Source organism: Macaca thibetana, chromosome 14, assembly GCF_024542745.1.
Source record: "Macaca thibetana thibetana isolate TM-01 chromosome 14, ASM2454274v1, whole genome shotgun sequence".
In the NCBI taxonomy this organism is placed as follows: domain Eukaryota; kingdom Metazoa; phylum Chordata; class Mammalia; order Primates; family Cercopithecidae; genus Macaca; species Macaca thibetana.
Genome location: NC_065591.1, coordinates 1,354,163 through 1,378,022, shown reverse-complemented (window position 1 = coordinate 1,378,022; position 23,860 = coordinate 1,354,163). Strand labels below are relative to the sequence as shown.

The 23,860-nt window shown below is 55.6% G+C and overlaps 1 protein-coding gene across 3 annotated transcripts in view; it reads left to right on the top strand.

The window, feature by feature from the left end:
- The window catches only part of MOB2 (MOB kinase activator 2), a 155,954-nt gene that overhangs the window by 104,978 nt on the left and 27,116 nt on the right, over positions 1-23,860 (top strand). Inside the window, exon 2 of one of the 3 annotated variants that reach the window (XM_050757959.1) lies at positions 5,156-5,454. The exons of the other annotated variants lie outside the window; for them this stretch is intronic. Within the exon in view, the coding sequence (XP_050613916.1) occupies positions 5,408-5,454 (47 nt within the window). The 5' untranslated portion in view covers positions 5,156-5,407. The remainder of the gene's footprint in view (positions 1-5,155; positions 5,455-23,860) is intronic. 3 annotated transcript variants of the gene reach the window in all.

Below are 23,860 nucleotides of genomic sequence, written 5' to 3'. Positions count from 1 at the left end.
TGCCCAGAAATGACCCAGATTCACACCCCAGCCTCCTGCTCCCCTGTAGCATGCTGGGTTTCTGTCCTCCGCAGCGTTTGCCGGAAACATACGTGGTTCCTTTCCGTCCTGTCCTTCATTCCTTCACTTGCTGGCCTTCCCTGGGAGGCAAGGGCAGTGAGTTCTTGGGTTTGGTGTCCCGGGGCAGTCCTGGGGCAGGTGTCCAGTGGACGGATGTGTGCTGGGTGGGTGCGGAGGACCCTGCAGAGCACGCATTGGAGCCCTTCTGCTATACTCGCTCACCCCCAAAGGGAGTCTGCTGCGTGCCGGCCCCGTGCTGCTGAGAACTGGGTGCACATGGCCCCACTTGGTCCCCATTGCATCTCTGCCCCAGAATGGAGGTGCAGAGAGGTCAGGTGTGTGCCTGGTGCCGTAGGGCAGTGGTTCCCCAGGTGGGGTGTGGGCACCAGCAAGGACAGTGGTAAAAGAAAAACCTAATGTAAAGGACTTTAATTGAACAACCTGCGATTCTTGGATTGACAGCCCCTTGAGCCAGAGTAGACTCATAGACTCCAGAGCAGCCCTGTGGTGGGAGAAGATTTATGGACAGGAAGAGGAAAGCGACCTACGGAAAACGGAAGAAAGGCACAGAAACAGCCGATTGGTTACAGCTCACCATTTGCCTTATTTGAACACAGCTCGAACAGTTAGCTACACGTGATTGGCCAAAACTTGGTGATTGGCACAAGTATAGGCTATGATCTGTTTACACCTCCACTTGTCATGGTTCGTGATGCACAAAGAAACCTTTAGGTGGAACTTAAAATATATAAGGAGGCAGCTGTAGGTGAAACTAGATTTATCAGCGGGTTGCTTGGCTTGGGACCTTGTTAGAAATGCACGTCTTGGGCTCTACCCGGAACTATTGCTGCAGAGACGAAGGGGGGCCTGGCTGGCTGGCTGTGCCGACGAGCCCTAGGCAGGCAGCTCCAGGGCCATGGGGGCCCAGCTCCCCCCAGGCTTGTCTGGCCCGGAGCTCCTGCTCCCCCTGCTGTCGCACACGTGAAGCTGTTCCTGCACGCAGGCCAGTCTCACAGGGGTCGCCACGGAGCGTGTGCACCACTTTCCCCGTCTCTTGATTCCTCATTGGGCATTGAGGTTTTCCCGTGTCTTGGCTGTTGTACCTGGCAGTTCTGCGGAGTAACTGCTGCGGACACACAGTATGACGGGATGGAGAAGCCATTGCGTTTCACCCTTTCGTGGCCCTTCCTTTCCCCTTCTGAGTGAGCTCTTGGAGGTGAGCCGTGGAGGGCAGCGTCCCTCTACATCCTGTCTGGCGTTGTCGAATACAGCCAGGTGGACTCCAACGGGGGGAATGGGCGGGGTGGGGGGGGGTGTCTGTCAGAGCAGGCAGCATCTTCCTACTGTCCCCAGCCCCTTGTTTCTCAGCCTCTTCCGTTCTCTGTGGAGGTTACGTGGCCAGTTAGAGTGACCTCTGGCTGCGACACCAGGCAGAGTCACAGCGGGCACAGTGCTGGCACAGATGCTGGCGTGATGGGCCCTGGAGCTCTGACTGTCCCCCTGCTCACTGCCACACCCTGCAGGGCGCTTACTGTGACCCTGTTATGTAGGTGGCAAAATGGAGGGACAAAGTGGTAGGATCTTGCCTGAGGTGCTGAGAGGTGGGAGTTGCGTCTGGCCCAGCCGTGCTCGACCCTTCCAGGGTGCTCTGGCCGGTAACGGAGGGAATTGACAAGCCTCACTCTGGGGAGGGAGGTGGTGGAGATGGCGGCCAGGTGTCCCTGGGCAGTTGTGGCAGGGCGTTGTCTCTGGAGAGATGGCAGGCGTTGGGGGCGCCTCTCAGAGGCAGACACGGTACCTATGTCAGACATCTCTGGACACAGTGAACTGGAGGTGAAGTGTCTGGTATGCCTGACACTTCACCTCCGTGTACCTGGGGGAGCCAGAGGTGGGGGAAGCGTGTGCCTGAGGGAACCAGAGGCGGGGGTAGTGGTGACAAGAGGAAGAGCTGGTGTGAGAGAAGGAGCTGGAAGGAGCTGTGGTGGATGGCTGCAGGGGAGGCCATGATCAGCCTCCACAGGTGCCTGCCCCTGTGTTACAGGTTTGGGAATTGAGGACGTGGCCAGCTGAGGGTGGCCTCAGCCAGAGCTGTTTGTGGCATGGCGGAGGGTGGTGGAGAAGGAGAGGCAGGGGGTTGAACACCCATAAGGTGAGGGGGTGGAGCCAGCACATTCGGGTAGTATGTGCCCATTGTGGCTCCGGAGGGTGGGAGAGCACTGCTGGCTGAGGAGGTGGCACATGGGTGAGTGCCCACCAGGGGAAGTGGGGCTGGGCAGCCTGGCGCCTGGGCACTCTCTGCCTTTTGCATCCTATCAGTGAGGCTGGGGTCGTGCTGGAACGGGCCACAGAGGCTGGGCACCGGCCCAACTGTCCTGGCGGGGCTTGTCCTGGCTCTGTGTTTTATTTTTGGTTTATGTAATGTTTTTTTTCATTGTTGAAAAAGAGACTATAAAAGTAAAGTCACATGCTTCACCTTACAGTGGTGAAAAGTAGCACGGAGGCCTCCATCCCTCCCTACAGGGGCCCGTGTGCTGGACCTGGAATGCCTGTCTTCATTTCTTTGTCTGAAACAGAAATGGGCTTCTCCTCTGTTCTGGATCCTGCCTCACGGCACCACCTGCAGGCCCTGCATTTGAACGCAGCCCTGCTGTGAACAGGACTGGACTCCGATTTCTCTGCTTTCTGTCTGTGAGTGGCAGTCCAGTCCACCCCACCGTGCAGTGCTCGAGCAGCAGGGCCCGCACTGGCCCGTCTCTCCTGTGCTTGTCTCTGAGCAGGGACACCCATCCACCTCCGGCCTGATAGGTTTCACCACTGTCTAATTGTCCCCTTCCCCCACAGGGCGGGTGCCAGTCTTTCCCTGCCCCCGCTCCATGGGTGGTGTGTGGTTTCGCATGCATCGGGCTGCTCTGGTCGTTGGTGAGGCCTATTTCGTGTCCTCGTTACCAGCTGTCTACTGTGATTGGCTCACCGTGGCCTCAGGATGCCGTGCTTCCGATTCATGTGGCCACCGCTGAGCAGTCGGTGTTTTGGGTACTGCCCTAGGAGTGATAGGAGAGGGGTGACAGTCAGACCTAGAGAGACCTAGAAAGCAGCCAGTACTTGGCATCTTCTGTTTGCACAGCTAGAAGATTCAACTTCTCCGTGGCCACTCGGAGCAGAGCTTGCCACAGAAGTGCCTTTTTTCTTGTCACCTTGGTTCTGTTAATTCTGAAAATGATTGCTCAGATGGTGTGTCCAGAAGCAGTCGGGTCACTGTTGGCATGGTCACTCCTTTTGGGCCGCTGGGAGGTGACTTTGCTGGTTTTGCCATGCTCAGGAGCATCCAGGGGTGTCCAGGGGCTGGTGTTGGATTCCCCAGGGAGGGCCATAGTCTTCCACCTGCTCAGGACACACTGGAGGTCAGCATTCCCGTTTTATAGGTGGGAAAATGCAGAGAGGTGATGTCACTGGCCAGGGCCCGCAGCTGGGAATTGAGCCCAGGCCGTCTGGTTGATAAGTGGCAGCCCCCTCTGCAGCAAAGCCCCTCGTGCCTCTGTGAAGGCTGTGCCTCTGAGGAAGGTCCAGGCCGATCCCATTCTCTGCTCCCAGGAGTGCCCCTGAGGCCTGTAGTTCCTGGAGAGCCAAGGAGTGCAGGTGTGGAGAATGGGGGCCAAGACCAGGGCGCCAAGGACCCTGCCAGGGCTGATGGACAGAGAGGGGCCTTCTCTAGGACTTGGGGACTGGATGGGCCACTGCAATGGGAATGCAGTGCCGCGGAGGCCAAGCCAGTCTCCACCAGAGGGCGCTGCTGGCCACTCGGAGGGAGGCGGGCGCTGGGCCCAGCCTGCAGGGTCCTGGCTGTGAGCACAGACAGAACCAGAGTGGAACCCTGACCACGTGAGTGTGACTCCACTCTGGAACCCCGACCACGTGAGTGTGACTCCCTCTGTAAGGTCTCTCGTGCTGCTGTGGGGTCGAGCCGGTGAGCACCGGGGAGTGCACCAGATGCCTGGGACAGAACAGGAATGGGGTGCCAGTGCTGCACAGCACACATGTGTGCACATGTGCCTGAGGAGCTGGACATGCATGGCTGTCCCTTTATCAGGCATGTGGTGCAGCCGCGGCGGGAGAGCTTGTGTGCTCACCTGAGTGGGCGCCGGCTGGCATCAGCGCCTTCACCCCTGACGGTGAGAAAAGGTATTGTCTTAATCGAACCCCTCTGTCCTGTTTACTTTAACCTCCCTGCCCCAGTGCTGGAGTCTTGTGTGAGGCCTTCTGGCACCTGTTAGGTCGAGGGCCCGGGATTGGTTCCCCTACTGAGCTCCAAGCCCAGGAGGCCGGTAGTACCCGCGCCTGGTTCCATGCCCAGCTCATGATGGGGGCCGGTGTTTGAGTACCTTTTCTGAAGGGGGCACCGGGAGGAGGTCTGTGTTTGCCCCAGGGTCGACCCTGGGGTAAGTGTTCACTTGTCGAGGTCTCTCTGAAGGTAGTGCCCTGCTCAAGGACTGCCGTCCACCGCTGCCCCCACTCTTACGGTGCGTGGGGACCTGGAACCGGTCACTGCTGAGATTGGGGCTCCCGGCGGCTCTCCCTGTCGGGGTGGGACTCTCTGAACCTCACGAGCTCGTTCCACGGTTATTGCCAGCAGACGCATGGCTGAGCTTGCATGCAGGCGTGGACCTGGGCCAGCGCACTCTGTGCTGTGGCTCAGAGCTCCTGCTTGGCGGGACTCCTCGTGAGCCCACTGTGTGAAGAGAGAAGCAGTGTGGGTGTCGCTCAGCAGCTGTGGGTGGGGGCTTCTGGGAAGGACAAGGACGTGGCCTGCGGCGATGTAAGTCTCCGCGTCATGGTGCACTTGCTGTTCCCCGGGCGCTCCCGTCCCACTAGCACGCTGAAGGGCGGAGAGACAGGGTTCTGACTGGCGAGCACCAGTGAGCCTCTGTGTTGGCCCTGCTTCCCGACCCCACTTGGATAAGCTCCCGGGGAGTTTCGGAGAGGCAGACACCCACAGGGGCAGAGTGCAGAGGAGACAGGAGCAGACACACTTTGGAAGTTGGAAAGCTGAGGCTCAGGTGGAATGAACGCACACTCAGGAAACCTGAAATCTGACCAGCAGGGGAAGTGTTTTCACGGAGAAGCTGTGGTGCAGTCTGGGAGCCCCTTGGATGGCGAAGCTGAAGACAGCAGAGGTGGCCTGGAGGCTGGAGGTGTATCTAGAAGCAGCTGGACACCCCTTCATGTCTGATCTGAGTCTGGAGGATTAGTCCGAGCATGTGGGATCATAGCACTGTCCACTGAGACCCAGGCGCAGTGGAGGGCGTCATCCTGCACACGAAGCCTTGACAGCTTTCCGCATCCACTGTGGATGTCCCCTTCTGCCCCCCCCACACCGGGTCCTCAGGACCCCAGCAGGTAAGGTCCACCCTCCAGGCAGAGAATGGGAGTCTCCCCAGCCAAGAGAAAAAACCCTCAGGCACTGCGAGTGGGGAGGATGGGCTGCCCTGTGTCCCTTCGTGTTCTGAAATGTCAGTGTGTTCCCTGATGTGGCCTCTGCATTCAATGGTGTGGATGCTGGGTGAGTCCCTTCAATCTGGTAAGTCGTTTCCTGTGATGCTGGAAAGGTGTTGAATACAGCCAGACTCCCCCAGCGTAGCCCCCCTCCGTGCACCTGGAGCCGTCAGCGAGCTCTGCAGTGCCTCCTGCCACGTGTGATGTGAGGGCTGGGGTCACCAGATAGACCAAAGCAGATGAAAAAGCAGGAAGCCAGCCCAAACCACAGAGTAAAGCAGAGCGTTCGTGAGTCTCCTCAGAGTTGTAAAGACCAAGTAGCAAGAGCAGACGTGTACAGAAAGGAGCGTCCGGCGCACAGCAAAGAGTGCCTGAGAGGAGGATCAGACAGCCAGTGAGGCGTGGGAGATGGTGCTGGGCGCCCTTCCCAGCAGGCAGACCGCGCCGGGCAGGGTATCAGGCGCAGACATCAGGAGCGCAAAGGTACGAAACCGAGCATCGGGCAGGGGTCGCTATAGCTTGGTAGGAGTTCCAGGAAGAGCAGGAAATAGAAGGGAGGAAATCGTCAAAGGAATGCCACAGTTTTCCAGAAATGAATTCACAGGTGAAATTGGCTCACACAGTGTCCAATGCAGTGAATGAAAAGGCGACATCAGAAGATGCTAGGGATAAAGAGCGTATGTTTAAAACTTCCAGAGAGAAAAACAAAGCAAAACAAAACCCCTTCGTCTGTTTGTGCTGCTGAAACGATACCTGAGACTGAGTGGTCTACAGAGAACTGAGGTTTATTGCTTACAGTTTGGAGGTTTGGAATTCCGAGATTGAGGGTCACATGTTTGCCCAGAGCCTTTGTGTAGTGTCACCTCGTGGGGAGAGGTGGAAGGGCCGGAGGTGGAACTCAGAGCCCCAAGCCCTTTCAGAATCACATTAATCCATTCGGAGGGCAGAGCCTCCCCCATTCCTAATCACCGCCCACCAGGCCCCACCTCCAGCCCCACCCCTAATCACCGCCCACCAGGCCCCACCTCCAACCCCACCCTAAACACCGCCCACCAGGCCCCACCTCCAGCCCCACCCTAAGCACCGCCCACCAGGCCCCACCTCCAGCCCCACCCTAAGCACCGCCTGCCAGGCCCCACCTCCAGCCCCACCCCTAATCACCGCCCACCAGGCCCCACCTCCAGCCCCACCCCAATCACCGCCCACCAGGCCCCACCTCCAGCCCCACCCCTAATCACCGCCCACCAGGCCCCACCTCCAGCCCCACCCTAAGCACCGCCCACCAGGCCCCACCTCCGGCCCCACCCCTAAGCACCGCCCACCAGGCCCACCTCCAGGCCCCACCCTAACACCGCCCCGCCCCCCACCCCCAAGCACCGCCCACCAGGCCCCACCTCCAGCCCACCCCCTAAGCACCGCCCACCAGGCCCCACCTCCAGCCCCACCCCTAAGCACCGCCCACCAGGCCCCACCTCCAGCCCCACCCTAAGCACCGCCCACCAGGCCCCACCTCCAGCCCCACCCTAATCACTGCCACCAGGCCCCACCTCCAGCCCCACCCCTAATCACCGCCCACCAGGCCCCACCTCCTAGCGCTGCAGCACTGGGTGTTCCGTTTCCGGCACATGCTTTTTGGGGACACTTTCAGAGCCTAGCACCAGGTCATCTACAGTGTACTGAGAACCAGAATATGAATTCCAACCTGGAAACTAGAAGACGGTCTTCAAAACGTGTTCAGAAAAGGATTTCCAGAGTAGACCTCGGCATCAGTACATCAATTCTGTGAGAATAGAATGAGAATATTTTCTCACGTGTGAATTCTGAAAAAATTACTTCCCAAGCACCGCCTTCAGGAAGTTCTGAGGAGGTCGAGTGTGAGGAGAGAGGAAGGGTCTAAGGATGTGGAGAGAGTGGGCAACGGGCGTCAGGACCACCGTGTGTGGCTGTGCCGGCAGTGGGGAGTCAGAGATGAGACTTTGCCCCTTGTCGTCAGGAACGGCTTGGAGCCTCCCGGGGAGGCCCAGGGCTCTTCCCCAGCAGTGTGGCACTGGGGGGCCACCTCTGCCACCCGTCTTGCCTCAGGCCCATCTTGGGTCTTCCACATTCCGAACAGGCTGCACCTGGCTTCAGTGTGAACAACCGGAGTGACAGCGCCTTACCCGAGACTGGTGGAGGGGTGCCTGCTGCCGGCAGTCCTGAGACACACGTGTTGGTGGTGCCCGCCCACGCTTTTCATTCTCCCTGTTGGACCTGCAGTGTCTACTTGTTAAAGACATTTTGAGGGAAAACCAGTTTACTTCTTAAAACGGAGGTAAATTCAACCCAAGCCCTGTGTTCCATCCTGAAGAAAGTTCTACTGATGGAGTGAGTTGTCCTGACTGTGGTACCAGCCACCTAGGAGCCCACCTGATGGGGTGGCCACAGCCCCCCAGCCTGTCTCCACAGCTCTCGCCTTGTCTGTGCCTCAGCAGCTTCTGCTTGCATTGGAGAAGCTGGGCATTTTCTTTGTAGGCCTTTTCACTCTTCCCGAAATTAAAATAGTTTTTTTTTTTTTTTTTTTTTGAGACGGAGTCTCGCTCTGTCACCCAGGCTGGAGTGCAGTGGCGCGATCTCGGCTCACCGCAAGCTCCGCCTCCCGGGTTCATGCCATTCTCCTGCCTCAGCCTCCCGAGTTGCTGGGGCTACAGGCGCCCGCCACCTCGCCCGGCTAGTTTTTTGTATTTTTTAGTAGAGACGGGGTTTCACCGGATTAGCCAGGATGGTCTCGATCTCCTGACCTCGTGATCCACCCGTCTCGGCCTCCCAAAGTGCTGGGATTACAGGCTTGAGCCACCGCGCCCGGCTTAAAATAGTTTTTTTTTTCTTCTGATTGTGGTGATGATGTATTTTGACATGGAAAATTCCAACAATTTATGGAAATATAAAGAAAGTAAAATACACAGGCTTACCCCTAAAGCTCTGGAGGTATGTACCTTCCAGCTGTCACCAGGCAAGCCTGGCTCTGGCCACCTGAGTGCCCTCACAGCCCTGGCTCTGACTTCCCAGGTCCCCTGCAGCCCTGGCGCTGACCTCCCGGGTCCCCTGCAGCCCTGGCGCTGACCTCCCGGGTCCCTGCCTGCTGGGCTCTTCTCCCTCTTTGATGACTGCATAGCCGGACTTGCTAAAGAGGCCCTGTGAGTGTGTTAGGTGGTTTCCAGCATTTTCTTTCATGAGCAATGCTTCTTTCAGGTTTATTATTCGTAGTCACTCAGAGTTTGAATACTTGAGATAAATTCCCATTTTACATTCTCAACGTTCTGAGGAGCTTCTCAGCCAGGGGTGCCTAGCACTGGCTGTCATTGGAGGGTTTTGTCTTCAGTTGCTTCTAAATTAGGGAAGTTGATCTTCTTGTGGTTTTGACCATTTGTAGTAATTGTCTGCCTATGGATGGTGTTTTCTTTGCCCCTTTTTTGGGGAGGGGATGATGGTCATTTTGTTCTTACTGGTTTGCAGACATTCGTATTTGTATATGAGGAGCTTATTCACTCAAACGCTTTCAGGTTCCACCTGCTAGCACTGCCCCTGTTCTCAGCCCCTAGGACAGAGCAGAAAATCACGGCTGTGCTCCCACTCCTGCTCCCGTTGGACTGATAGGACCCAGCAAGACACAGAGCAGATGGCATTGCTGGTTGAGGTGGAGGCTGGGGTCTCCTAGGTGACATTGGACAAAGGCTGGCAGGAACGACGTTGGGGGTGGGAGGAACAGTCTGCAGGCTCCTGGGGCTGAGGACTCCGGGGCAAGGCTGGCCTGAGGGGGCATGTGCCTGACCCTGAGAGGGAGAGGCAGGCCCTGGTGACTTGGTTTGAGGAGGGTTCTCTGACTGAGGCCCAAGGCTGGATCAGGGCTGGCTGGGTGGCCAGTGCAGAGGCTGCGTGGAACTCTCTGTGCATGAGGGACTGGGCTGCCAGGCCACCTTGCCCTGCGGGGGGGACAGCTGTTGCACCCGTCTGTTCCCAAGGGTGCCCTGTGCTGTGTCTCCTCCCTGCACAGCCTCAGCCATGGACCCCCACTTGAGGAATCTGAAGTATGGGCGGTGGCACCTCCCACTCTAGTTTTCCCTCTTGCCTTGTGCCTGTCACCCTTGGAATGTGGGGTACTCCCACATATGACGCATTTTCTCCAGTTTCAAAGACGAAAACAGCATTTCCAATTAGAGGGGAATGTGCCCCTGCAGGAGCAGCCCACCTGCCCGCCTGGTGCCTTTTTCCCCTGGGAGTGGGCTTCCAGGTCTTCAGTTGCCTTCCTCCCAGCCTTCTGGAGGCCACCCTATTACCCCCTTTACCAGACACCTCCGGCCAGAGCCCTGCCCCAGGCGCACCCCACACCCAGCGTCCACAGCAGGACAGGGAGGATGGTGTTTGTTTGAACTATCACCTCGGGGGTCTGTGCAGTGACGTTTGACCACACCCTTTGCAGTGTAGCCGGTATGTGCCCAGGAAGCTGCCCTGCCCACCCAGAACTGCCTGCGCGCATATCAGGAGTGCCCGTTCTCCCGCAGGCCTATGGTGGGTGGCTTTGCTGAGTTTTGTGAAGGGGAGGGCAGGGCATCAGTCACCTCCGTGCATCTCTCGGGGTTGTGTCTGTCTTTGGAGACCCCCCACTGTTCCAGAGTGCAGGGGCACATTTCCATTTCTTTCTGGCATTTTTCTAAGGAAAAGCTGTTTCTCAACTGATCTCAGTATTTTTTGGGGAAAAAAATACTGACAAAAACATTGATTTCCAGTTTTTCTGTTTGAGCCCCTGCAGGCCAGATGGCCATGGCAGGACCTGGGGTCTGACCCGTGACCGAGAGGGTCCCCACAGCCAGGGGTCCTCAGGGGTCGGCGAGTGGGCACTTCGGGCTGACTTCTCACCAGCTCCAGGGGTGGGGGTTGTGCTCTCACAGGCCACTGCTCCTCCCTTGTGGGGCTCCCAGCTTCCTTCCTGTGGGACTCAGGGACTCAGCCTGGACTAAATTTTGCAGCCAAGGTTTTTATACCAGCCAGAGAAGGGTGGGGTGGCCTGGCAGGGCTCCACCACCCTGTTCTTAGGCAGCCTGGGCACTAGCTGCCTGTGCTCAGCGCCTGCTGGGCTTGGTAAAGCTGGGGGTGGGGAGAGTGCAGAGTGACAGAGAGGCGGAGTCTCACCTGTCCCCTGGCTTTTCTGAGCCTGTGAGCTCCTGCCGGGTCATGAGCGCTCTTGTTTGTTTTAACCACCAGTCCACGCCCCTCTGCCTTGCCGTGAGCAGGTGAGTGTGGGGGCTCCTCCGCTTTTTTCAGTGGCATGATAGATGGGGGCCCTTAAGTCCTCCTACCTGTCCCCCAGCCCAGGGGTTTTCCTGGATGAGCGAAACCCGGGCTTCAGGAGGGAGAGGGGTCAGAGATCCCTGGAGGCCCCTGCCCTCCCACAGCCAGTGGTTGGCTGGGGGCCAGGAGAATGACTAGACAGGCTCAGGCTCCAGTAGCCACGTTAGTGTTCAGAGTTTGGCTTGACTTGAACTTGAAATGGACAGTTTTGGAGGTGCAGTGGTACATTACTCTGCCTTCTAAATTTATACTGAAATCTTGGCCCCCGGCCCTCCCGCTGATGGCTTCAGGCAGTTCTTTCTGCATGACCTCCACCTGGCTCCTGGCCTCCTGGCAGTCAGTGATCACCCTCACCCCAGGAGGACACTTGACCCCCAGCCCGGCCGCCCGTGTCTTCCTTCCTGGATGTCCCCGGGCCCACGGGCTGTGCTGTGCTTCGAAGGCATACTGTCTGAGGGTACGAGGCCTGTGGCACTGCATGGGACTTCTTTCAGGGCTAGGATGACCCTGGCTTGCTTCAACCCATCTCTGCATGCTGGCAGCGCCACAGCCTGTCCATGCCCCATGGACGTTGGCACCTCCAGGTCGGCTGTGGAAGAGAGGCCCCTTGCACTAGGAAGAGAGGCTGTCGCTGTCTCCTGCCAGCGTGGCGTGGAAGAAAGCTGTTGTGTTTTGGGCGTTTTCCTCCTTGGTGCAAGGCTTGTTGGCCAGCTTGCTAGGAGCAGGGATGGGTTTGGGGTAGACTTGATGGCACTTTCTCCTCCTCTGCCGACTGGGCTGTGGGCCCCCTTGGGAAAAGGAGACGAGCCAGGGTAGGATGGGTTTGTGCTTTGCTCTGGGCTGGGCATGTAGGAATAAGCTCTTTCCCCTTCCACACGCTGCTCTCCTCTCTTGGGGGACAGTTACGTGTGAAGGAATGACCTTGGCTGCTGTGTGAGGGGAACTGCGGGGCTTAGGGGGCCGTGTCCACCCCTGCACCAGTGGCTCTCCCTGCAGAAACCTGCCCCCCCCCGCACATCCCCTCCTAGTCCAGACTGCGTCTTCCTCATGGTCTGTGGTCTCCTTTTGATTGGTGTTGCCGATGGACGCGTGTGTCCTGAGCAGTCTCTCCCCACCTCCAGCCCGGGTTTTACTTGCTTGGCAACGCCAGTTTTCCCTGCTTCTGATGCGCAGTATGTGGCAATGCCAGTTTTCCCCGCCTCTGATGCGCAGTATGGAGGCTCCTCGTGGGGGTTGACTACTGTGACGTCCAAGGCTCCATGCAGCGCTCCTGACTGTCCGAAGTCACAGAGCAGCTTTTCTCAGGTGGCTCCTGAGACGTTTCTTTTTTTTTTTTTCTTTTTTGAGATGGCGTCTCCCTCTGTCACCCAGGCTGGAGTGCAGTGGCACGATCTCGGCTCACTGCAACCTCCACCTCCCAGGTTTAAGCAATTCTCCTGCCTCAGCCTCCCGAGTAGCTGGGACTACAGGTGCCCGCCACCACGCCTGGCTAATTTTTTGTATTTTTAGTAGCAGATGGGGTTTCACTGTGTTAGCCAGGATGGTCTCGATCTCCTGACCTTGTGATCCGCCCTCCTTGACCTCCCAGAGTGCTGGGATTACAGGTGTGAGCCACCGTACCCAGCTGGGTGGCTCCTGAGATGTTTCTATCACCGGGAGTAGCGACTTCTCACATTGCAGGGGATGAGCCTGGCGTATGGCCGACCTTGCCTCCTGGGGCTATCTGAAGCTGCTGGCTTCCCGGTGTGGTCCCCCGTGGGTGTGTTCACTGGGGGTTGTGGCTGGGGGTGGGGTTAAGGACCCTGGGCCCCAGGCCCTAAGGATAGTTTGCCCTCCAGGTGGCCCTGGGCTTTCCCCATTCCTGACGTGTGGCTTTCCTTCTTTCCATCTTGAAAACAGGTACAGCTTCTGTGATTGTGAAATCCTTCATATAAAAGCAACTGATTCCAGGCATGTTATCCTAGCACTTCGGGATGCCGAGGCGGGAGGATTGCTTGAGCCCAGGAGTTGGAGACCAGCCCAGGCAACATAACTAGACCTTGTCTCTACAGAAAAAAAAAAAAAAAATTAAAAATTAACCGGGTGTGATGGCTCACGCCTGTAATCTCAGCACTTTGGGAGGCTGAGATGAGAGGATCACTTGAGTGCAGAGGTGCAGGCTGCAGTGATCTATGATCGCACAACTGCACTCCAGCCTGGATGACAGAGTAAGACCGTCTCAAAAAAATAAACAGCAAAAAACAATTGGGAACTATGCAGTGAGCATACAGTAAGCACCATTTAGCAAAAATAAAGCATCATGAGCACAACAGCCCTCTGCTTTAGAAACATTGTCGAACGTTTCATTTTCGGATGTTAGGTGTGAAGCACACACACACAGGAAAGCACGCAGTGAACCCACACCAGCCCGTGTTATGCAGTGGGAAAACCAGCAGCCCCCGGGGGTCCCTGCGTCCGGCCCATGAGCTTGATGTCAGTGGAGTCACGAAGCCATTCCCCGCCACGTTTGCTGTCTCCGTTCACTGTCATACCTGCGGGGTTCACCCATGGTGATGTGCAGGCCCGTCCTGCACATCCGGAGTCCAGGGCTTCTCCTCGGGCTGTGGATTCTGTGTGTGTCTGGTCAGCTTTCTAACCCATGGTGATGTGCGGGCCCGTCCTGCACATCCGGAGTCCAGGGCTTCTCCTCGGGCTGTGGATTCTCTGTGTGTGTCTGGTCAGCTTTCTAGAGGTGTGATTTATATTCAGTAAAATTCACCAATTTAAAGCGTGTGTTTTGTTGTATGTATAGGTTATATGCAATACAGCGTATGCTTTGGTGTGTTCTGACAATGCATGTAGCCTTATACGCACCCCACGGTCATGATGCATGATGCATGCATGATGCATGATGCTTGAAGGCCCCACGTGCCCCTTTGAAGCCAACCCCTTGACGCGCCCTCGGCAACCATGGGACGCTTCCAGCACTGTCATTTGGGTTTTGCTGGAATTTCACGTAAATGCAGTCAGAGTTCCTGCTTTGTTTGTGTCTGCTTCTTTCACTTAGCTAGATGCTTTGAGATCCATCCGTGTGTGTGTGTCAGAAACTTGTTCCTTGCTGTTGGTGAGAAGCGGCCTTGTGTGGATAAGATAGTCTACTTGTTCCTTCACCGGTTTGTGGCCGTTTAGGTCATCTCCAGTGCTGGAGGCACGTGCTCAGTCAGGGCTGTCTACAAGGCTGTCTCCTGCTCTTGGCGTGCAGAATTGCCGGGTCCCACGGGAGGCATGTGTGTGACGTGGGACAGTCTCCTGAAAGTGGCTGTGGCCTTTCTGCCCCCCAGTGGTGTGCGAAGGCTCCAGTTTGCCCACCGCCTCTCAAGCCCTCGTGGTTGCCGTAGGTTCCTGCCATCCTGGTGGGTGTGGCGGGCTCGGACAGTGGCCGTGACTTGCATGCCATGCTTGGTGGTCCTAGCCGGTCCTATGTCTCTGGGGAAACGTCTGTTAGAATCTTCTCTGTTTTTCCCTAGATTAGATGCCATCTTATTGTTGAGTTTTGAGAGTTCTTTATTGTGGACTTAGTGCCTTACCAGCTGTGTGCCTTACCAGCTGTGTGATTTGCAAATGTTTTCTTCTGGTCTGTGGCTTGTCTTTGTTGTTTTAGTGGTGTCCACTGAAGTACAGGTGTTTTCATTTTGCAGTGCCGCTTGTGAGTACGTCTGTCTGCGCTGTGTCCTGGTGGCTGACTTCCACATGTAGGGTCCTGTGTGTTTGCTTTGCTGTTCCTGGGCTGAATCTTCACTTCCTCGGTTGGTCTAGGGCTGGCCCCTGGGGGGCTGGGTGTCCACATTTGAGTTTATTTCTGTCTTCACTGGTGGGACAGCAGGCATGAACAGGGTGGGACAGGAGACAAGTTCTGGTACCAGCCCACGCCCCGGGTCTGAAAATCTTGAGTGTCCAGCACTTGGGGGCTGGATTTGGGCTTCATGGGCCCTGCCACTGGCTTGTTCATCTTCCTGGGGCCTGGAAGCGCAGTGATGGAGATGCTCCAGGCTGCCCCGGGGCCGAGCTGCTGTCTGGAGCCCGGGTGGGCAGTCCTCTCGTGTGTGGGATCAGGCCTTGCCCCGTGGCTTGGAGATGTTACTGCGTCTTGTGCCAGTTTTACAAAAATGAGAGGAAAGTGGACAAATGGTGGATAGGTCCTCAAGGCTGGTGGTGGGGCCCTCCCCACAGCTGGGAGAGTAGCAGGGGCCTAGACTGCTGTGCGGATGAGACCCTGTTGAGAACATGTGCACATGCTGGAGGTGCCCTCGGAGCCCTTTGAACGTTACGTTGGGAAGCTCCCAGGGAAGGGGACAGTGTGAAGGTACAGCCTGAGCTCACCAGAAACACCTCTGGGTCCCCACCCCGGTGCCAGGATGGGTGTGAGTGCTGGGGTGTGGCCGTGAAGGAAGCAGGTGAAACCCTGGTTTCCTGACGTCACCATCTGGTGGTGGCGATGGGGGCAGGGTGGAAAGTAGACAGAGTCTGTGCCAGGTGGGAGGGCGGGGCCTGCTGTGAGCAGCAGGAGCGAGGCCAGGAGGTTGAGGGTGCAGGGGGAGGAGGCACCTGACCAGTGCAGACCCTAGAAGATGCCTGGAGGGAGAGTGGAGGAACCAGCGTCCGGCCTGTAGTGGGCTTGAGTTTGTGCACCTGTGGCTTGCTCAGGGTCCTAGGGGACCGAGAGGAATGGGGGGTCACAAGCTGGGGGTTGGGGGCAGGGAAGGAGCAAGAAAGAAGGGAGAACAGTTGCCAGACAACCAGTTACTCACACGCACATGCACGGATACACAGATACACTCACACTGGCAGGGTACACACAGGTACACACAGACACACACAGGTACACACAGACACACACAGGCACACACAACTTCCATGGGAGCCTGAATGGAGTGGGGCTGATCCAGGGGGCAGCTCTGTTAGGATTGTTCTTTGTAAGAACAGTTATGAACTTGGGTAGATGAAGTGCTGGAAAATCTCTTTGTCCACTCAGCTGGAGGCAGGTTCGTGTTTGTATGTGTGTATAGGTGGCTGCCCCGTGCCATGCGACCAGGGGATTCGTGTCTGTATGTGTGTATAGGTGGCTGCCCCGTGCCATGCGACCAGGGGATTCGTGTCTGTATGTGTGTATAGGTGGCTGCCCCGTGCCATGCGACCAGGGGATTCGTGTCTGTATGTGTGTATAGGTGGCTGCCCCGTGCCATGCCCCCAGGGGGTTCGTGTTTGTATGTGTGTATGGGTGGCTGCCCTGTGCCATGCCCCCAGGGGGTTCGTGTTTGTATGTGTGTATGGGTGGCTGCCCTGTGCCATGTGACCAGGGCTGGGGAGCTTTTTTATCATCCATTTTCCCATGTGTAAAATGGGTGTGGAAATAACCTGCTCTGCTCCTCTTGCAGCATTAGGAGGCTCCATCCAGATACTCAGCACGAGGGTGCGGCGTGCATCCTAAAGAGACTGTGTTCCATTGGGCTCCCTCTGCAGTGCTTTGCCAACCAGTACAGGTGTTTTTGTTTGTTTTTTTTTCTTTGAGACAGACTTGCTCTGTCGCCCAGGCTGGAGTGCAGTGGCGTGATCTCAGCTCACTGCAAGCTCCATCTCCTGGGTTCAAGCAATTCTCCTGCCTCAGCCTCCCGAGTAGCTGGGACTACAGGTGCACCCCACCACGCCTGGCTAATTTTTGTATTTTTAGTAGAGACGGGGTTTCGCCGTATTGGCCAGGCTGGTCTTGAACTCCTCACCTTGTGATCCACCTGCCTCGGCCTCCCAAAGTGTTGGGATTACAGGCGTGAGCCACCGCGCCCAGTTAGATTTTTTTTTTAAACCTTCTCTACGCCTGCCGCTACAGAGGTTGTATTCCAGGACGCTGGCGAGGCTTGGAACCTCCAGTGTTACTTTTCAGTGTTTGTACAGGGTCTGTTTTCTAGATCTGAAAATGGCGGTGGTGGTGCCAGGACCCTGTGTGAACACCCTGTGGAGCTTGCATCCTTATCAGTAAAATGGGCGGGGGCAGATCTGGGGGCTGCCGGTTGAGGAACTTGAGGGATTCTGAAGCCTGATTATTCAGAGCCGGCTGGAGCGCTGCTCTTGGACTGGCTGTTCCCAGAACCCAGCTGCTCCCTTCTGTGGGCAGGCCCTGTAAGAGCCCCCCGATCCCCTTCAGATCAACCTTCAGCTTGATGTGGGTGTGGTTCCTTTCTGGGTAGTGTTGCCGATCCCTACCTTGGGGTCTACTTGCTTCAAAAGCCATTTTTGTGGGTCCTGGAACCAAGTTCAAAGGCAGTGTGTTTGTTTCCTAAAATGCACACTTGTGTTTCCTTTATCATTTATTTACTTAGGCAGTCAGGGTCTCATGCTCTCACCCAGGCTGGAGTGCAGGGGCGCAATCAGAGCTCACTGTCGCCTTGAGCTCCTGGCCCCTTGCCGTTCTCCCACCTCAGCTTCTCAAGTAGCTGGGGCTACAGGTACACCATGCCAGATAATGTTGAAGATTTCTTTGACGGGGGGGGTCTCCTTATGTTGCCCAAGCTGGTCTCAAACTTCTGACCTCAAGTGATCCTCTCACCAAGGCCTCCCAAAGTGTTGGGCTGGGTGGCTAAATTTGTTTTTTCTGCAGCAGGACCATGCTTTAGAGGGAGGCAGCCTTGATTTCCAATCAAAGGACTCCTTAGTAGCGGAGGGTCCGGTGAGGCTGTGGCGTCTGTTCCGGCTCTGCCGTGCAGAGGCCTATTGGCTGAAGTCGGGGTGCCTGGGACACACACACCTGTTTCATGTGGCACCCGGCACTTAGAAGGTTCTCTGTGAACGAGGCTCTTTCCTTTCCCTTGCACGTTGTTCCACGGTTCGCCTAGAGTCTTCTGACAAAGCCGGCCATTCGGCGTCTGTGCCCCAGTGTGGTCCCCTTCCCCTCAGTTCCCCTCGGGTGGCTGCTGGGCTTGCTGTGTGGTCGGGAGAGCAGGTCCCCGGCCTAGCCTAGGCGCTCCGTGCCGCAGATGTCTCGTGACACAGCTGCTGCGTAAGCCCTGGGGGTCTTCTGGGGGTCCGAGAGTGCCCTGCCCTGGCTGTCCTGACGTGCGTGACACAGCGTGGGTTTCTCCCCGCTCGCTGCAGCCTCCACCTCGAGTTCTCTGGCTGGCTGAGTCTACTCTGAAGGGAGCTGTGGGGGAAGAATTCACACACGGGGCTCTCCTGTCACCTGGGGGTTTTCAGTGCCACTTGTTTGACAGTCTTAGCTTCTGGGGCAGCTGAGAGCGTAGCATGGGTGCCAGGAGCCGCCAGCCGTGCGGGCTGCCCAGTGGGCAGGTGCTGTGAGACCTTCCATGGACGAGGCCCTGGCGGCCCCAGAAAACTGCCTTCTGAGTCCAGACCTCCCTTCTCACCCTCCCAGGTCTGACATCCCCCTTGGTGCAGCCGTCATTGTGATTTTCGACCTCATGGGCCATTTCTCAGCTATAAATTGCATAAGCTACTGAGAAAGGGTGGGATGCTGTCTGGAGTGCAGCCGAAGGCTGCCCCCTCCCACCTCCTTGCCCCTGCCAGTCTCCTCCCTGTTCTAGGAGCGCCCTGCTCCCATCACGGCTGGGGCAGGAGGCAAGCCTGGAGGGACGGGAAGAGCCGCAGATCCGACACTCGCTGCCTAGCCAGCCGCCCTGCCACAGGCCCTTTTCAACGGTACCAGATCCCACGTTCAACAGACAGGGCACGTGACTGGCTCTCCCCCAGTCCCATCCCTTGGCGCAGGTGCCACAAGTCCTGAGGTCCACTCCCCCCAGATGCCGCCATGGCCAGTGTTGGGGCTGTGGTTGCCTTCTAGCTGAGTGCTCGTTTAGTGCTGGAGTCCGCCCTAGTGTGGGTGACTGAGCCCTGGCAAGCACCGGGGCAGAGTGTTTCATGCAGATGTCACACCCGACGGGAGGGCGTCAGTGCTGCTGAGGATCCTCTGGCACCCTGGGTGTTGGCATCACCCTGGATGTCACTGTGCAACTGCAGGGCACAGGCATGGACTGAGAACATGAGTGAGAGGGGAGACAGGTTTCACTTGCTTGCCCTCCACTCACCCATCACCTCTCTGCTTTGAGGATTGCTTTCTTGCTCTGATGCTGACGGGGCATTTCTTTTATTCATTTAACAAATATTGACTGCCTGTTGTCCCCCTGTTCCGGGTGCCAGGAGTACAGTGGACACAAGACTCCTGCCCTTAGAGGCCTTACATTGTAACAGGAGTGCTGGACAGATGTGCCTGTCGGTCGCGGACTGAGGAGCGCCAGGTAGGGCGGCCAGAGACGTAGGAAACGAATGGCTGACCAGAACATGGGATGTCTGAGGAGGAGCGCTCCGGCCACAGCAAAGGGCAGGTGGCTGGCCCCGCAGCGTGAACATGCTGGGTGCCCAGGCCGCAGAGGAGACTCGAGGGACCAGAGCAAGGGGAGGTGGGGAGAGCACAGAGGCGGCGTGGGGAGCACTCAGGCTCATTCGCTGCACGGCGCAGGAGCCGTGAGGGGCTTTGAGCAGCTGGGGGTGGGGTCAGAGCTGACTTGCCGAGATCACACTCACAGTCACGTGGAGAGTGGATTGGAGGGTGGGGGCACAAGGGGGCCTGCCTGAGACCATGGTAGTGACACAGGAGGCCTGCGGAGGTGTGTGGGTGGGGGATGTGGGGGGAAGAGACACCTCCAGGCGTGGTTTGTGGGCAGAGCCGTGAGGACCTGCTGATGGGTGGAGGTGGGGTCTGAGGGGGTCCAGGGAGGACTCCTGCGTTCCTCTGAGGCAGTGGGAGGATGGAGCAAGTGTCCGGAGTTGCGAAGGACACCCAAGGAGCCAGTTCTGGAGGGAATGCCCCAAGTCTGAGATGCCCATTAGTCTAAAGGGGGACAATGGGCAGCCATTGGGCCAGGAGCCCAGCGAGGAGTTGCTTTTCTTTTATACCTTTACTGCAGTCTGCTTGACATACAGTGAACCACCTGTGTTTAAAGGGTGCAGCTTGACAAGTGTGGACATGTGCATGTGTACCCCTGAAGCCACGGCCACGCCAGGGAGAGAGGAACACACCCATCGCCCCGGGGTTCCGGTTTCCTCCTGCCTTTCTGGGACACTTCTCTCCCCACTTCCTAGCTCCCAGCCACTGACAAGCTTCCGTCGTCGTGGTCACACCTTTAGTTTCCTGGATTTTCCCGTGAACGGAATCAGTGTGAACCTGATGTTCACCTGGCCTGTGTCACTCAGCACACTTGCTGTAGGAGTCTTCCGTGTTCCACGTGTTTCCCAGGCCACTGCTATCTGTGGCTGAGGCACACTCTGTGGATGCTGAGGCCACGGCGTGTTGCCTCCCCATGGTGGGCGTGCAGGTCCCCTCCTTTCTGACCAGCACACTTGCAGCTGCCGTGAACATTTGTGTGCGGGCTCAGTAGAAACGCGTGCTTTCCATGAAGTAGCTGAGAGTGTGGCGCCCGGGCTGTAGGTGGGCATAGGCTTGATGCTTGTAGAAGCTGCCCAATGGCATTCTAAAGCAGTTCCAATGCCACCATTTTGCACCCCCACCAGCAGCCTCAGAGCCCTGCTTCTCGGTGCGGTGGCGGCACGTGGCATGCCCATCCCGTGGTCATCCCGCAGGCACGTGGCATGCTCATCTGTGGTCATCCCACGGGCACGTGGCCTGGCCGTCCCGTGGTCACAGCCGTCCCTTGTGTGGCTGCAGCATCCTGTGCTTGTGTTTGGCATTTCGCGGATGGCCAGCGATGTTGAGCATCTTTTCGTGTGCTTCATTTGGCTAATCATATCTCCTCTTTGGTGAAGTTTCTGTTCAGTCTTTTGCCCATTTTTTATTGGGTGACTTGCCTTCTTGTTACTGAGTAGTAAGAGGTCATTGTCTGCTTTAGATAGAAGTCCTCTATCAGATCTGTGTGTTTGAAAGATGTTTTCCAGCCTGTGGCTTGTCCTCGTTAGGTGGCCGGAGCTCAGGCATGGGCTGTTCATCTTCAGTCCTCTTCCGCTCTGTTTTCCTCTGCGGAGTTGCCGCTGCTGTGTCTTTGAGTTCAGCCACCTTGGCTTTGCAGCGGCCCACATGGTGCTCACCTCAGACATCTTCATGCCCACATCTAGAAGTCCAGTTTGGATTTTAAGAAAAATCTTCTTTCTCTCTGTTTACCACATCTCATGTTTCCTCTGGCTTTCTGGATGGATGGGATAGAGTTAGCATGACTTAAAACGTCGTTTACTGATTCTGCCATTCGGCCATTTATGGGACTTTTCCTGTGGTTCGATTTGACTCCAAGGAAGGGATTATTTTCCTTTCTTCCTTGAACATGTGATCTTTGGTTAGAAGTAAAACATCGTGAACTCTTGTTTTGTGCTGCATGCACACACGCACATGCATACACACACGTGCACACACGCACATGAGTTTTGTGAGCTAGCAGTGCTGTGCGTGCACCCTTGCTGAGAAGAGCTTGCATCCTCGAGCCACACCTGACCGTCGAGCTCTTCCGTTGTGGCCCCGTGGTGCCCCTACCACGGCTGCAATGCTGGGATGGAACATAAATCGCTCAGCTCAGGTAGCTCTGCTGTTCGGAGGAGCTGGGAGAACCGATGGAAAGCTGTCATTAGGAAAAAGACTGGTTGGGGTTTCATGGGGCAGCATCTCTCGAGAAATTCTGTGCGTTTCTTTGATAGAGGTTGGATTCATGGACTAATTTTAAAAGAAGGCTAAGTGATTTTGGTGGGTACACGTGTTCAAAGCCATGTGTTCAGGCTCACACCCAACTCAGTCGTAATTTTCCCGCATCACCCAGATGATTTGGAAGGAAATTCGGAACATGTTTCATCCGTGACTGTTTTCTGTATGTCTATAAAGAGAGGGATTCTTTTCCTTAAACATAAGATGTCTCATTATCATACCAAAAGTAGTGCTTTCTTCGTAGCACTGAGTATCCAGCCTTTATGTTTCTCTAGTGTCTCATGACTTGTATTTAGAGAGTTGAATGTGGATTCAAATAAGGCCCATGCATTGCACTTGGATGACAGATTGTGAAACTCTCTTAACTTTATATTTTGAAATCATTATAAATTCCTAAGAAGTTGCAAAAATAGCACAAATTCCAGGGCCACCCTCAGCTAGCCCCTACAGGGACAGCACCTTGGGCGACATTGGACCAGAGGTGATGGCACGGTGCCGAGTGGTCTGCAGGCTGCAGGCTCTGCCCCATGTCTCTGGATCCACTCTGCGCTTCCTGTTTGGTTTTTTTCCGTTCACTTACTTTGTTAACGGAGCCTGCCTGCTCTTCCTGTGGTGTCTCCCAGGGTCTGAATTTTGCTAATTGCATGCTGTGGTATTGTTTAGCATGTTCTTTTGTATTTCCTGTAAATTGGCAGCTAGATTTAGACCTTGATCGCATTCGCGTTCTTCTTCTTCTTCTTTGGAGGCCAGTTGGCTCCGCTGGTGGCTGTGTTCTTCCAGAGGAGGTGTGTAATATCTGGTTGTGTTTTCGTATTGTTTGCGGCTACTGCTGACCTCTGCCTAGAACCTTCCTCTCCATATAAGGCCAATAATCCCATCCCGAGGGCCCCACCCTATTTCATGACTTCATCTAACCCTAATTACCTCCAATGGCGCCATCCCCAAATAGCATCACAGCACTGGGGGTACGGGCTTCAACCTGTGAGTTCGCGGGAATTCTGTCAATGACAATAGCCTTCTGATTTAAAGTGTTACTGGCATCTAATGGAAATACAATTTTCTTTCCTTTGTATGCAAACTTACCTTTTATCAAAGGATTTTCTGTTTGTCATAAGTCTAGTAATATTACTAGAACACCTTGGTGTGGGTTGGTCTGAGGTGACATGTGCCTTTTCCTACGTGGTTGCAAGTCTTTTTTTCCTTTAATTTTGTCTGCCGCTTTCTCTTAAATGCTTTCTCTCTTTCCTCCTTTGTAGAAACTTTTAGTTTTTCAGAATTGACATATAATTTACAAACAATGAAATGCACGGATCTCAAGTATACAGTTAGGTGAGTTTTGATGAATATGAATTCCCCTGTAGCCCACACCCCTGTAAAGATGCAAAATGTTTCCATCTTCCCGGAAAACACCAGCACGTGCCTTCCCAGTCAGCCCTCACTGTTTGCCAGCCACCTGCCTCCCAATAGGCAACCACTGTTCTGATTTGTTTTCATCAGAGACTGATTGGGACTTTTCTAGAACATCGGATACATGGAATCAAATGATCCCTGCTTTTGTCTCTGGCGTTTTTCCCCAATATCACATCTGTGGGGCTTAGCTGTGTGTTGCATCTTAGTGGTGGTTTTATGCTTTGGGGTGCTGAGTGGTGTTCTGTTGTGTGAATATACTGTCGTTTGTTGAGCTGTTCTTCTGTTCGTGGACTTTGGGTTGTTTTCAGTGTCTGGCTATTGTGAACACTGCTGCTGTAAACGTTCTTGTAGGAGCCTTTATGTGGATGTTTGTTTTTGTTTCTCTTGGGTCAGTACTTAGCCACGGAATTATGGAATCCTACATGCACATTTAACTTTCTAAGAAACTGCCAGCCCTTTTCCTCAGTAGTTGTGTCTTTTTCCTCAGTAGTTCCTAGCCCCATCAGTAGCACGTCAGTCTCCTGGTTCCTGCCTCCTCCATGCCTTGGGTGTTCTCAGTCTGTGCAGGTTTGGCCATTCTGGAGGCCGTGGCACTTGCCCTTGTACTTAGTGGCCATTATTTGTCTTCCTATGTAAAATGTCTATTCCAGTCTTTTGCCCTTCTTAAACATTGAGCTGTCTCTTTTATTGTTGAACTGTAGACCTGCTTTCTGTAGTTTAGCTAGAAGTCTTTTGTTGGATATATGCCATCCGTGGTTTGCCTATTCATTTTTCTTAATAGTATATTGAATAGAAGTGTGTGTATGATTTAATTTTGATGAAATATGTTTTGTCACTTTTTGGTTAGTGCTTTTTGCATTCTAGGAAATCTTTGCCTACTTTGAGCTT